A 15,846-nucleotide genomic window follows, 5' to 3' on the forward strand; every position below is an offset into this window, starting at 1 on the left:
TTTGTACTGTGTAAATTGTTACCTGTCTGTACATTGAAAAATCTATATATATATAAACAAGTGGATATTAATTTAAAAGAAATTAAGCAAGAACTGGATAAGTTTTACTTTAGCTACCAAGTTTGTCTACTAAGATTAAATCAAAAGTCATGGCAACAGCTCAGTGAAAGCCACAATTAGCCACAGTTAACACAGATTAAACGTAAATCTGCAGCTCACCTGGGTATTGCACCAATAGTTGTTGACTTACTTAAGTCTGGACCAAATGACATTACAATAAATGTTAGCAACCATGTTGTTTTCAGCGCTCTAATTATATTAGAAAAATATTCTGTGATGTTAAATGTCTCTGAAAATGTAATTGGCTGTTGCAAATTGGTAAAAGAAACATTTTTCACTTTCTCTGAGAAAAGGTTGATCTTGGGAAACTGTTGATGAGACCATGGGAGACTTTTGCTTTTGGAGAAAACATTTAAGTGGATAAATAAAATCTGACAAATCCAAATAGCTTTAACAGCCTCTCTTTGGTTTGAGGCGCTGCAGCAGCTACAGGCCACAACACATCGATCAATCCTGATGTCAAAAACAGGTCAAGTTCTTGGTGCTGAGAGAAAGACTTTCATTTGAAACAAGCTTCACAAATGTTGCTAAAATATGTTTTTTCATGTTGCGTGAGGAGCGGTTCCTTTTCTCTGGCTTTTTGTTTGAGAGCAGGAACAGACATCCACAGATGGCATCACACACCACAACACTTGTTGTACTCTCTCTCTCTTTCTCTCTCCAGCTCCCGTCTCCTGTGAGAGTTTGTTTTTGTCAAATATGTAAACTTCATATCTACATCTCTCAGATGTCACTGTGGCAAAGCTTTCATCTCGCACGCTCAAAGCCGAACGCCCGCACATGCTCAGTGTCAACACATAAAACCCATCGAGCTCGTTCTGTGATTGAAGTGTTTATCGAACAACAAACACGAGAGGTGGCAGCGAGGCTGTTTCCAAGAGCTACAGACTCATTTGTTGCCGCTAATGTCAATCCACAACTTTTCCCTTTCTGTTTTCTGCTTTTTTTCTTCAGTGGCAGACTTGAAGTCAGTAAGGCTGAATGAATAAAACCTTTTCAACATGAAGGAAACAGTTTTATGTGCCATGATTATTCTCAGACTGCAGTCAAGCTTTGCAGAAGCCAGGCGATTCAAACTATATCTGCATATGTTTGGGTCTAAAATGCACAATGCACAAGATCCACAGTCAAAAACCCCAATTACAATAAAAGAAGAAGAAATTATTAAATAATTAGTGAGTGGACTGAGCCGAGAAGTGCTCATTTTTCTCCCTCTATCAGCAGGACAAGTCAGAGCGGGTGGATAATTCTGCTCAGCTTTCAACAGATTACTGTCATTTTTCAATTATGCAAAAATCCTCCCACAGCTGTTAGCTGAAGAGGGGGAATAGCCAGGCAGAAATGGCATAAAAAGGAAAAAAAAAAATCAACTAAGTCTAAAGTGGCAGAAAAATGTTCACCCTCTCAGCACCTTGCCACTGTGATCTGCGATTCCGATCATTAATGGAAAAGTTTAAATTTTTACTGCTTGAAATACTCGGGAAAGATAAGTTTTAATGGAAAAGTTTCCTCATGAGGAGGAGCTGATGGTATGACGGTGCTTACGGTTGGTTGGTTTCTATATAATTCCATTTCCGGAGGGAAATAGACAATGGACATGTGGACTTGACCACATAATAAAACAATTTTAATAAACCCTCCCTTGTGTGGATGCGGCCTGAATGAAAAAATAATTAAAAAGTGAGATAAAAATCCTGGAGTGAGCTGAAGTTTGAGCTGGAAATGGTAAAAAAGTTAGATATTTCTTTGTTCTAGAGAATTTGACGCAGTGTTTAAGCTGTTTTATTGGTGTTTAGTGGTCTATAGAGGTGTTTTAGCTTTTTGTTTTGGTTTTGTAACCTTAGCCATATTCATGTGTGATGTTTATTAAAGGGGAACTATGCAGGAGATTTATAATTAAACAGCTTCAGAGTAATTATGATGGTTAAATGACTTGTTGCAGGGAGAATGGAGGCTCTCTGTCTTCAAAAACCAAACTCGGAAGATCAGAGCCTCCGACCGATAATCTCTTGTTTATGACAGGTTAGACTCCACAAATATACATGAATATTATATATAACGTAATCCACTGCTCCATGAATGGATGGTTATCAAAACAGCAAAAAAGTGACCAGACTTGCATAGTTCCCCTTTAAGTGGAATGATATTTGGTGTTCATCAAATTATCCATTATTACTTTATCATTGAGTCTGTTATATATTTTAATAATCAGCTGCAGCACTTTATTATTTTATACACAATACAGATTTTGCAGGTATAACTTTTAAGTTGCTGCTTTTGTGTGGAGCTCTTTTGGTTCCTACCTGCCCTTGTTCACAGGGGGACAGGTTTAACTGTGACAGCCTTTGAGATGCACAGGCTCTGCTGCTAACAGAGCAGAATAAAGCTGTGTTAACCGTCCTGGGATCCAGTTGCTGTCTTAGAGCTCATGCTCATTGATCTCCTCTGTGTCCTTTGCAGCCGTTTTCAGTGGGAAAAGTTAATCAGACAAACCGACTGTTGGGAAACAAGTAAAAGTCACAACAACTGGCTGCTAACTCAGCAGCTCATTTAGCAGTGAACGCATTTGGCAGAGACCAAATCTGAGGTAAAAAGTATAGTGAATATTTGAGTTATTTTCACCATATGGTCACAAATGAGATGAGTTTTCTTCCAGATTCAAGTGTTTGGATCTTGTTCTGCCTCCAGTGGCCAATAAAACAGAAAATTAAGTGCAACACATTTGTTCTACCTACAAACACCTTAATTGCCGGAGATTTTTTTTTTTGCCTTTTGGCTGAAACATAACAAGAGAAAAAATATGTTAAAAATATGTTTACACATTTTCCTAACTCCTTGCCATTAAGCTGCCACAACAAAGGCATATTAATTTTTGATCAGGCTAAAGGAGCTCCTTGTTCCTATTTCATAATGAATTAAGATACTCCTGAATACTTCATGCTCTGCTTTGAGGATTTTCTGCATGTGTGTGTGTGTGTGTGTGTGTGTGTGTGTGTGTGTAACAACCAGTGGGGAATGAATGGGGAAGTGTTTAGTATAGCGTTCGTCATGGGCTTGTTCATGTGGATTCATAAACCAAAGGCCACAAGTCAAGAGGTCAACTCATAGAAATCCTGATAACGTCAGTGTAACTCACCACCCCGTACGCCACCGTGTTGCTGTAGGACCGGAGCTCGGGGTAAATGTTGGAGAGGAACCAGCTGAACGGATGACAGTTGAGTCTGGATCTCAGGGCCTTCCTCTCGGAAAGATCCCCGATGTCGATCCCTGAGTTCTAGATGAAGAAACACAAACACATCAGGGTTTACTTTGCAGGTATTTCACTAGAGCAGAACTGCAGAAGCCTCTTGGATGAGGGGCGAAACGTCTTCAAACAAGATAAGAAGTCCAGTTGCCTTTTTACTACAACTCCACAATGATAAATACAACGATTTTCAACTTCTGTTGTGGTTGCAAAGAGTCAGAAATAACAAATACAGAGTTCAGGTCCTCAGGGTCCAGCTCTACTGCATCATGAGGACAAATAAGAAGAAATAACAACAGAGCAGGAGAACAGAAAGAAAAGTGAGACCATCTGATGTTTTTATAAATTACAAGACACTTATGTAAAAAACCCCACAAAAAACAGTCAAAGTTATAACTGTGTATGTTGTTGTGCGTTTAACTGCAGTCAACCAGTGGAAATCATAAAAACAGGTTCATATGTTACAAAACTAAGGAGCTAATCAGGTCAACTTGTGGATACAGGGGGGCAAGCTAAATTAAATTACTGAAACGTTGTCAATCAGATAGCAATGCACAGTAACACTTTGACACTGTGTTAGCCACTGTAAGCTAACTAGCTAGCTAGCTAAGTTCGACTAAGTTTACCTTCTGTCATTTTTGCAATACACAAATATACAATAGTTTTTTTTTTGTTAGTTAATTGGTCAAATTTGCGAAATAAAGAATTATTAAATAATAAATATTAGAATTATTAACAGATGTAATGCATCTTTATTGTGTTGGCTTGAATTCGTACTCTTTTGTGCTATTCAAGTTCTATGTTATGCTTTGTATGTGATCTGTAAATGAACTGTGAATGAATATGGCACATGGTCCCTTTACAAAATAAATAAAATAGCAGGTCAAAGGTGAGATGGATTTGATTTGTTCAGGTACATGTTGTTTTTCCTGCCACATGGCAATTGAGGGACAACTATTCCGAAGTGATAATTAAACAATTCATCGAGTGTAATAAAACAGTTCCCTCACACGTAATATTGTATAACATCATCTGCTACTTCCACCTTAAGACACAGAGATAGTTACAGGCAAAAATATTATATGACCCTTCAATTAACAGATTAACAACAGAATTTCAAAAATGAAAACAGCAACAGAGAGAAAAAAAAGCGATGAGAAAAGAGTTGTTTTTTGTCTTCAGTGTCGAGCTCTAGTTTCTGCTCTCAATCTTCTCAATGAGGAAATATGACTAGACCAGCTTCTGGTCGGTTTGGTCCATCTTCAGCTTCCACTGGGCAGGATTTTTGCAGTCTGGACAGTTTTGTTGGACATGAAAACCCTGTTTGATTTAACGCTAACAACAAAGTCTGAGTGTGTCACAGACTAGTGACACATTTTTGAATCAAAACTCTCTACAATATTCAGTTTGATGAAACATTAATGAACCCCACACTACAACAATCTCCCCGAGGTTCATTCAAACCTTATTTTATGCACATGTGATCTCCACTGACCTCCGCGATGTCACAGTTGCTAGGAGACCTGACACAGATCCTGAGCACAAAATGCATTCAACACACACACACATCCTCCCACAGTATCAAACTCCCAGCATGCATCTCTCTCTCTCTATGTGTGTGTGTTTACCTGCAGAGGGACGTTCCAGGCCATGTAGACGTGGCTCTTGTACTGGTCCATCCAGACCTCGGCCACGCGCAGCGCGTTGCGACGCACGTGCACCGTCAGGTTCTCCGTGTACGGCTTGTGGGCGCGTTCGATGTGGGCGATCCGGGAGCAGGGAAGGACTTCCACGCTGCCGCCACACTGCCACACCTACACACACACAGAAATACACACACATCAGTGACTGCAGGGACTCCCAAAAAATTAAAGGTATAGATATTTTCAGAGCCTGCCAGTTAATCCTTCATCCTTTAAATGGGGGATTAAATCTTTTTCCTGCAACTGAGCTTGTGCTTGATAGAATTAGTATGAATATAAAAATGTATCACATGAATGCCCAACCAGGTGCTTGTTATTTATATATTTATTTATTACCATTCTGCTATTTGTTGACAGCGGAAACTGTTAAATACATCCACACACACACATATACACATACACATACACATACAGTACACAAGCCATAGCTGGCACCATGACAGGTCCATGAACTAGAAAATTAATCTTCCCATTTGCTTCATCAGGAATGAATGCAACACGATTGTGCAGCCCTGTGGCGTGTTGTGTTGTGTTGTGACAGTTATCTATCACTGCCGAGGTTCATTTTAGCTGCACTACATTACAGGGTTTAAGCTGCTGCGCTAACAAACAAGGTACAGATACAGAAGCAGAGAGCAGCTATTACAGGTAAACTATCTCAGAGTTTTCATTTGTGGCCTCGAAATCTTAAAGGGATAGTTCAACATTTTGGCAAATGGCCCATTGCCATCATCCCTATAGTTATAGAAGTCGGTTCGTTACCTTTAATTGTCGGTACAAGCTGTTTTTAGAACGGTGTAGCAGAGCCGCGAGCTGCTCAGAGCTACGCTATGGAGGCTCATGGGATTTCTTGGTTTCCCTCATCAAACTCATCAAATACACAATCCAACATCTCCAAAACGCTCTGGTGGACAAGTTGTGACCTGCACATTCACCACGCTATGAGATAATAACAGAACGTTACCAGACAGAGTTGTTTTCAAGGCAAATGCAGAGACTTCTTGCTGAAAAACTGCCCCCGACGGGAACACGCATCAGCGGTTTTGCATGAATTTACCTCTAAAACAACTCTGTCTCATAACGTTGTGTTATTATCTCATAGCGTGGTGAATGTACAACTTGTCCACCAGAGCGTTTTGGAGTTGTTGGATTGTGTATTTGATGAGTTTGATGAGGGAAACCTAGAAATCCCATGAGCCTCTGTAGCATAGCTCTGAGCAGTTCGCCGCTCTGCTCCGCCGTTTTAAAAACAGCTTGCACCGACAATTAAAGGTAACGAACCTACTCCTAAAACTAAAGGGATTATGGTAATGGGCCAATTTGCCAAAATGTTGAACTATCCCTTTAACGCCGATGTTTCATTTTTTTCTCCGACTCTTTGTCTGACACTTCTGCTGCTTTTTATCTGTCGCTCTGCTCCCAGTCTCCGACCTTCAGCTCTCACACTTCCAGCTCAACTCATCCCACACTGGTAAAACTTCACATGACACTTCCCTCCCCTTGAATCAGTCTTTCACAGGGCCTGTACTTTATGAAACTTTTTTTTATCCCTCCACTTCAACTCCAACTTTTTTCCATTAATGCTTTTTCTTTCAGTCTTTTAACCATTTCAGATATCTTTAATTGCAAAGTTTCATGTAGATTTTCCTCAGAAAATCCAGCAGTGGACGTGGTCTGCATTTTGAAGCGCCCTCGGGTAAAATACTGGACCCCAAGTTGCCCCTTGATGTGCTGGTGTGTGTGTGAGAGTGTGTGTGTGGTAGAAAAGCTCCAGGGTTGGTTATCATTTGAATTAATCATTTTAATCTGGTTCATATTGATTGCCTAGAGTGGCTCCAAAAAACTTTGAAAGTCTGGTGTGAAATAAAAAGCGTTAAATGCCATTTACTGGTATTTCTTACAATCAAAATGTATGATCCACTGATGTGCATTCAAAAAAATATTAAAAACAATATGTAAAGATCAATCTGGAGCAGTTAACTACCAGTTTTGTCATTTTAATGTTTCCAGTGACAAACACGACCATCGTTGTTTGTCCTATTTTATTAGTCAAGCACGTGACATGACACATTAAAAGCCACTTCGAAAAGAAAGAAAGACTCACTGCCTCACAGTTGTAAACCTCCACCAACATCACAAGCTGCAGGAAGTATGTACGTATATTAGTATGTAGTTTTGTGAGTTACAGACAAAAAAAAGGTTTTGTGAGGTTGTAGTGAACTTGACCTTTAACTATTAAAGTCTAATAAGTTTATCCTTGAGTCCAAGTGCAGCATTTGTGAGTGTTTGAGATCTTGTTTTCATGATAGGAGGACATGTGCACAGACAGACAAACCTAAACAATTCACCAAAACAAAGTAGAGGAACTAAATTGTCATAAATCGACTCCAACAAGAGAAGCATGAGAGTGAACGTCAAACTGCAGCTACTGAAGCAAAAGGTGAACTTTATGTCCACCTTCATTTACCTTTGCTAACACACTTCTCTGACTCTCCTGAAGTAAAACAAATGCTAATTTCCACGGTAGCACTTGCTTGAGATTCTGCAGAGGCACCTTGGGATTTCAGTGAGTGCAGCGAGGAGACAAGAGCTGGAGAAGAGAGCGGTGATTTGAATAGAAACGCCTATGCTCTCTATTCCAGTCCTGCACTTTGTTTGTGTTTTTGAGCTATAATCCTTCCTGCCGGGCCGGCCTCCTTCTTTGTAACCTTCTCAAAAAAAAAAAGCGAAGAGCTCCTGCAGAACAACAGTCAAAAAACAAAAAAAAAACAGACAAAAAAACAAACAAAAAACGAAGCACTGGCCCAGTGCCCAGGCAGGAGCACAAACTGCAGCCAAAATCGGAGATAATACACGTTTCCCCCTCAGAAATACCTCAGCGTTCCCTATAAAGGATTTACAACATGGGGGTTAGAGTAGAAGGAGCTATTCTTCGAGTATAACAATCTCCGTCTGAGCGAGTGGGTGTGCAGAGCGAGATAGAGACCGAGACGAGGAGAAAGAGCAGGCGGCGAAGAGAAAGAGGAAGAGGAGAGATTTAGAAAGTGTGAAACATAAAACAGAAGGTAAAGGGATGAAAGAGAATGGAGATAAAGTGAGAAGTATGGAGGGAAGATAAAGGAAGTGAAATATGCGGGGAGAGAAAATAGCAGCTTCTTCTTGACTCATCCTTTTCAAGAGTCTATTCTTTCCCGCGTGTCTTGTTGTCTTCTCTCCCGAAAATAAAAAACCTCTCTCACGTGGGATGAAACATGATCGTGTGTCTGCAGCCAACATCTGGAACATGTGTCTCCCTGGTTTGCATGGGTGTCTATGTGTGTCACATTTACATTTCACTTCCTCCCGCCTTTCGCTTCGCCGTTTTTTTTTTTTTTTTAGGATTTTTTTTTTTAATATGTTTTTATTTCCAATGAATTAGCACAAAAAGGACAGCAACAAAAATATCCATCCTGAAACAGTATCAGTGATAGAGTGATTCGTACAGTTTGTTTGTTTGTTTTTTTCAACCCAGCACCCGACCATCTCCGTATTTCCCAAAGAAAAGAAAAGAAAAAAAGAGGGGGGAGAAAAGAAAAGAAAAGAAAAAGAAAACAAACAAACAATAAACACAGAATAACCGAACAGGAGAAAATAAAAAGTCAATGAAAATTATTAAAAATAAGTGAAAAAGCAGCAGCAGCCGTCACTGGTTTAACATGGAACAGATCTCACCCGTGACCTCGTGCGCCTTTAATAAAAGTTTTAATGAGAAAACGAGAGGCTTACAAATTAAGTTGTGAACTATAAATTGGGCCGAGGAGGACCGCCTATTGTGATTTAAAAAAATAAAAAAATAAAAATAGACAAAGAGCATTAAAAATGCACAATAATATGACAATATGGCGCTTCATAAAAGCCCTCTTTATCTCAATAGGAGCGTGCAGGCCAGAGATACGGAGAGCGTTTCCGCGGGAACTCGCTGATAACAAAAAAAGGCGTCAGTGTTTTGAAAAGACAAGAGACGGAAATAGAACAAACTGACTGTTTTCTGACTTAAACCTCGCACTGAACTCAACACATGATGAATTAGTTAGAGTTAGAGCGATGCCCTTGGGACCAAGTGCGCAGAACTGATTCTGTCAAAATATCACGGCTGATTTACATAATCATTGATCTGAAGCAGGAGGTTTTCACAGAGCAGGCTGCTGCTACTTGAGGAAATATTGACTTTTACTCTTTTTTTTTTGTTGTTGATGTGTTTAGAGTCTGATAGTGATGGTGTGTTTGTGTGCATCTAGGTGGGTGGGATTGTTGGGCGTCTGTCTCTATATGCCAGGTTTTAACTCGGAGCACCCTGCAGCGCCCGGAGTGTTTGCCCATGAAAATAAAATGTCAATACTCTGATGGCCGATGCTGCTGCTCGCTAAGCCTTTGTTGCTTTTAAACTGTTCAATACACCACATACTCGGGGGTAAACATGTCCAGCTCCAACCCAACCACTTTAAACCAACCCTGATGTGTGAACAACTGCACAACAAGCTCAACAGCAGCAGCTCTAAAGTGCCTCTCCGCTGAAACCGGTTCAGTTCAGTCCAGGTCTTTGTTGTCATAGCTGCAGAGGGGAAACTGATTTGCAGCACTGTGCCGGTCTCCTCTTCGCTCTGTGCTACTGTCAACAGGTGCTCAAGAAATTTGTCTCCACAACGACCGACGGCTTATGTAATAAAAGAGAGAGAGCTCTCTCTCGGTCGGGGAGCTACAGTACAGACGAAGCCATTATCCAACTGATAACACTCTAGTGTAGAGGGGTCACTCACTCAGAGCTCATGTGGAGAAAGTCAAGGCCGAGCCGAGCATAAACATTTTTTATGAGCAAATGCAAAAACAACAGGACATCTTTAAAGGGATAGTTCAACATTTTGGCAAATTGGTCCATTGCCATAATCCCTATAATTTTAGCAGTAGGTTCGTTACCTTTAATTGTTGGTGCAAGCTGTTTTTAGAACGGTGGAGCAGAGCCGCGAGCTGCTCAGAGCTACGCTACGGAGGTTATTGGGATTTCTTGGTTTCCCTCATCAAACTCATCAAATACACAATCCAACAACTCCAAAACGCTCTGGTGGACAAGTTGTGACCTGCACATTCACCACGCTATGAGATAATAACGGAACGTTACCAGACAGAGTTGTTTTAGAGGGAAATTCATGCAAAACCACTGATGCGCGTTGCTTTCAGGGACAGTTCTTCATCAAGCAGTCTCTGCATTTACCTCCAAAACAACTCTGTCTCGTAACGTTCTGTTATTATCTCATAGCGTGGTGAATGTGCAGGTCACAACTTGTCCACCAGAGCATTTTGGAGTTGTTGGATTGTGTATTTGATGAGTTTGCTCATGAGGGAAACCAAGAAATCCCATTAGCCTCCGTAGCGTAGCTCTGAGCAGCTCGTGGCTCTGCTCTGCCGTTCTAAAAACAGCTTGCACCGACAATTAAAGGTAACAAACCTACTGCTATGACTATGGGGACTATGGCAATGGGCCAATTTCCCAAAATGTTGAACTATCCCTTTAAGCCTCTGATCATTTCTAGTCACGACACCATGTAAAGTAATGTTTAATATACGAGGGAATATTAAGTGCTCCATTGTTCATGTTGTGAGCGCTCTCCTTTTTGCGTGTGTGAGGCTGAAGCCGAGCCAGCTCCCGCGGTCACTGCCGAGCAACAACCGACCCACAGTGATCACTTCTCACCAGCCGCTCGCTGCAGGAGAGTCACACTCACAGCTGTGGAAGGGCAATGTGCTTTAATGGAGGTTGGAGGAGTAAGCGGGGAGTGAAACTACTGAGGGAAGTGGGGGTAGTAGGGGGGGTTGCATTTGCCACTCTCCATGACGTCTGCCTCCCCACTGACAAGACACGTGTATGAGATGAATCAAATGAGTCCGGTAGGGAAAGAGCAAGTGTGTGTGTGTGTGTGTGTGTGTGTGTGTGTGTGTGCCCCCTGTTATTTCACTTTTACTACGAACATGAGACATCTGGAGTGTTTAAGTGCCACTAATCTGTTCTCATAAACAGTTGTCCGTCCTGTCGGGAGCATAGATCCTGAAGGACACAGGGAGGGAATATGATACAAGAATGCAAAAAAAACAACAACAAAAAAAGCTTGTTTTAGGCACCATGAGTTGGACACACACACAGAACGGCAGCTTTTCCTCTCAGGCCTGTTGACAGATTAATATCCAAACTAAGCTGAATAATATCAAACACTGCCCCTGTTGTGACCTACTGTGTGAGCATTCAGCTCAGCTACCTAAACATACAATAATGGGACAATTTGTGCAACACTATCCATAAAATGCTTTTTTACATATGTTTATTTTAGGGTACAGTAAATCTCATTGTACTTCTTGTGCAATTACAATAAAGTCTATTGTCAATGCAGGGCAATGCATATTTCTACAAAAATGGGAACAAGTATTAAACAAGTGCTCACTAGACCTTACGCAAACAAGATTGAAGGCTACACATTGCTTGAAGACAAACTAAATATTAGGGCTGAATGATTAATTGCATTCGCAATTAAATCGCAATATGATAAAATGCTGTTTTAAAAGCGTATAGGCTGCGATTATGCTTAGTCACGTGTCATGCAAGTGAGAGCGGAGCTGTTGGTGAGAACAGGCAACATCACCACAGGTGGAGTTTGTCCTGTATGTCTTTTGTCCTCATGTTGAGCTCTTGCACGGACTTTCCAAAGTGGTTTCTACCAAAAAATGCAAATAAACTGACTCTGACTCTTCTGTAAAACACTGTCAGCGCCAACAGATGTTGCACTTCAGCACATCAGCATCTCAGATTGAAACAAATACTTCAGCAGCCACATGTCCAACCTCTCTTTGGCCACGTATCTGCAGGGACGAGTTGCATGAAGGACACTGAAGGAGCCAGAAAAAAGCCAATTTGAGCTTGTTGTCGCCGTGGTCGCTTCATCTGAGCATATGTATTTTGTGACATTTTTCGAAAATTCACAGTTTGCATAACTTGTTCTTTAGTCCACAATTTCTTTTCTCTTTTTTTAATGTCTGCATTTGTCTTCAAAGTTTAACACCACAGAATGATTGATACACTGTTTGTCTTGCAGCCTATAAGTTTTATTATTTCAGTCTGTGTGTGACCATCTCCAGCTCTCTCCCTAGAAACGAGTCCACACTTTTCAAATTGCAACACCTTACAGCACACAGTGACATGCAGCCTTGGTTGGTCATTACAGCTGTAGTTAGTAAATCCACAATGGGGCCTTTGTGTGGTTTAAGTGAGTGTTCGTGGACAGAGTGTGTATCGCTGCGTGTCCTTCAGAGTCGGTGTGAATTCTCATATTTATTCACAATGGTCCCAGAAACACTTAATAAAACTGCTGCTGGTGTGGATTTGCCTCCTGGTAACGTTAGGGAAAGTGCACTCACAGGTTTATTGTATGTGCATGACCAAATCAGCTGCAGGGTGGAAATTAAATTATGTCCATTATTGGACAGACATTCTTCAGCTGAGAGGAAGTGGAGACTGTCGACTCAGCGCAGCCACAGACTCACTGTCGGATGGTTTTATTATCTACTTCCACTTCCACACCGGCTTCTACGGGCGGTTATAGGCACTTACAGGCTTTTAGCTGAGTCACTACATGTGACCGACTCAGACAGGCAAACAGTATATTATTCATGGTTATACACTATTTTATATTACGGTATGTTGTTAATCAAATTGATTTTTATTCTACACTTCTTTACATCGAGGCAGAGTTGAACCATTAAAAGTCAGTCGTGCAGACTTTGCTCTTGTTTGCACTGTAAATCTGGACCGACATTAGAGATGGGCAACGATTTTTTAAAATATTCGAACAGTCGTTAAATCATAAAGGCTATTGTCTTGTCTGAAAAAATGTAAATGTTTCCTTTTTTTTTTTTTTTTTTTACTTGCGCAGAAGAAATAGAAACATGGAAAGACGACTACAGCCATCAGAAAGTTCTACGTGGAACTCTTTCAAATAAAAACACAGATGAAACTGAGGTGCAGCACAAACTTTGCAAGGTGCCGACTATGATGAGAAGCAGTAGCTACCGGAGGAAATTCATAGTTTTACGCCGGAAGAGGAAACTTCAAACTGTGATGAGTAGTAGTGTTGTTACGATGTTGTCCGGTAAAGGGGGTTGAATAGTTCCCGGTGATTACTGAATAGTGCTTCTGTTTGAAATGCCCATTCCTACCGGCGACTGAAGCTGGATTTTTTGTCTGTGTTCAGATTTGACAAATACACAACTCAGAGAAGAAGTAATTCGACCTCTAACACAAACTGTGCCAATCTGATGCCAAGGATTATTACGAAAAACACACCTACAGTACACCAACGCTTTTATCAAAAAATCAAGGAACAAATCATCCAGGAAATAAAGAGTAAAGTCTGAATGTGGTCGGTGTGTTTGCTCGATTATCAGTCACAGAAATAAGAAGTCAGTTTTTGCTTGACCTTCGCTCGGTGTGTCCCCTTCTCCTTCAGTCTCCCTGGCTTCGTACATTGACAGTTTATTGATGGCTACCAGACTGAGTGTCTTTTATTTGGGAAGAGCTACAGAAGAAAAGGAGTGCAGGAGGGGGGTGTGGGGGTCTGCAACTATCAACACCTGACGACTGGACCCAATAGGAGTGAGGGTTAATGACAGTGTAGCTGCATTGCAGTGTGGTTTTCTTTTCGAGGATGGAGGGCACGCAGCACAATAATCGCCCATCCATCTTCTCTTTAAGCCGTCCTATCATCGATTGTTCACGGCCGGCCGTTAAATCTGAACCTGACGTGGCCGAGCCTGAGAAAAGTCTTCTTTTCTTTTTTTTTTCTTTCTTTTTTTTATCCGGAGTCAGATCTGCACCATGCATGCAGCCACTGGGTCCGTGGGCTCATCACCAAACCAGTGCGTCATCGACACCAACAACACGGCACTGAGCAGCGAGTCAACAGTTTCTCTCTGATGTCTCACAGCGTCTGTTTAGTCTCGAAGCCGTTTGCCAACAGTTGCGTCCTCTCGAGACTGATTTGCAGTCTCGAGAGGACGATGGAGGCGTCTGCAGAGAAGACGATCTCCCTCTGAAGATCAGATTAGAGATAAAATCCCTGCAAAAAGCCCACGATTCAACCTGCTGGAAAATGACACAAATCCTTTTAGCGCTAAATACGGAGATGAACCGAAACAGTAGAGATTCATCATGACGTGATGAATGAATTTAATGTCGTTACATTTACTTATAATGTTATCTGGCAGTTGTGACATCATTAGTAATCAGCTCAGTTTGCTTGACTGGGGCCAAATGAATAATGTGAATGACTGATAAAGCCCCAATTCTGTCAAAGGAAAGGTCATTTTTCTCCCTCTGTATGTTGGACACGTCGGCTGCTCCCGATGTTTCAATCTGTGCCCTGAGAGCGGCTGAAGCCTCCAATACAAGGAGCCAAATTACACTGTGGTATACAGGTATTTTTAGTGTGTGGAGCGCTGGATGCTGCTGTGCTGAAACGTATAGTGTTATTGATGGGAGATTGCCTTGAATGCATGCACAGCTAATGGGATGGAGGTGCTCAGGATATAATGGAGGTGCTGAGAGCTCAATGTACTGCAGCTTAAGAGAACACATGTCAAAAAATAGAAAAAAAACAACAACATGTGCAGCAAAGCCTAACAACACAAGAAGATGAACTACAAGCAGCTCAAAGGACAAAGTGTTCACAGGACACACACACACACACACACACACACACACACACAGAAAAAAAAGGGATGAACTTGGCTTGGATGGAATTGTATTGGAATGTTTGTTCATCAGTTTTCTGTGTTTTGCAGACTACGGTGGCCCTGAGAGCTCAATGCACTGCAACTTAAAGGGGAACTGTACCAGTCTGGTTGCTTTTTAGCTGTTTTTCCGTGTGCAATGCAGAGACTGCTTGCCAAAAAAACTGCCCCTGACGGAAACGCTCAGCAGCTGTTTTGCATGAATTTACCTCTACAACAACTCTGTCTCGTAACGGTCCGTTATTATCTCATAGCGTGGTGAATGTGCAGGTCACAACTTGTCCACCAGAGCGTTTTGGAGTTGTTGGATTGTATATTTGATGAGTTTGATGAGAGAACCAAGAAATCCCATTAGCCTCCGTAGCGTAGCTATGAGCAGCTCGCGGCTCTGCTCCGCCGTTCTAAAAATAGCTTGCACCGACAATTAAAGGTAACGAACCTACTGCTATGACTATAGGGATTAAGGCAATGGGCCAATTTGCCAAAATGTTGAACTATCCCTTTAAAGATAAGGTAAAAATCTTGCATAATTCCTCTTTAAGAAAACATATGCGACACAAACTCCTTCCATGTGTATCTGTGTTGTTGCTTTGCTTAAACAAACAAAATGAAAAACAAAAGAAAGTCACAGATTCTCTAAACAACTCACCCTGACGCCGAGCTCCACATTTTCTCCCCCATAAATCTGCATCCCTTCATCCAGCAGGCCGATCTCCTCAAAGTACTTCCTGTCCACCACGAAGCAGCCAATCAGAGCAGGGCTCCTGATGAGGCGGCGTATCATAAGAGAGAGAGAAAAAAGAGGAGGTCAGAGGTGAAAAAATTGTTTGTTTGAGAGAAGAATGTGCAGCATTTAGATATTAAATAATAATATTCACACAAGCGCAACTATAAACCCACACACTGATGTGCAACAATGTCCTGAATGAGAAGCTTTTTGAATCTGCCGCACATTTGAAGCTGTAAACA

At 41.4% G+C, this 15,846-nt stretch overlaps 1 protein-coding gene across 2 annotated transcripts in view; it reads right to left on the minus strand.

Moving 5' to 3' along the window:
• The window catches only part of LOC146986332 (polypeptide N-acetylgalactosaminyltransferase 18-like), a 165,846-nt gene that overhangs the window by 38,769 nt on the left and 111,231 nt on the right, over positions 1 to 15,846 (minus strand). For both annotated transcript variants that reach the window (XM_085780096.1, XM_085780095.1), the window contains exons 6-8: positions 15,527 to 15,641; positions 4,993 to 5,178; positions 3,257 to 3,394 (exon numbers count right to left, since the gene is read on the minus strand). In XM_085780096.1, the coding sequence (XP_085636222.1) occupies positions 3,257 to 3,394; positions 4,993 to 5,178; positions 15,527 to 15,641 (439 nt within the window). The remainder of the gene's footprint in view (positions 1 to 3,256; positions 3,395 to 4,992; positions 5,179 to 15,526; positions 15,642 to 15,846) is intronic.

This window comes from Trachurus japonicus, chromosome 6 (assembly GCF_045865225.1).
Source record: "Trachurus japonicus isolate A0001 chromosome 6, Traja_1.0".
NCBI classification, from domain to species: Eukaryota; Metazoa; Chordata; class Actinopteri; order Carangiformes; family Carangidae; genus Trachurus; species Trachurus japonicus.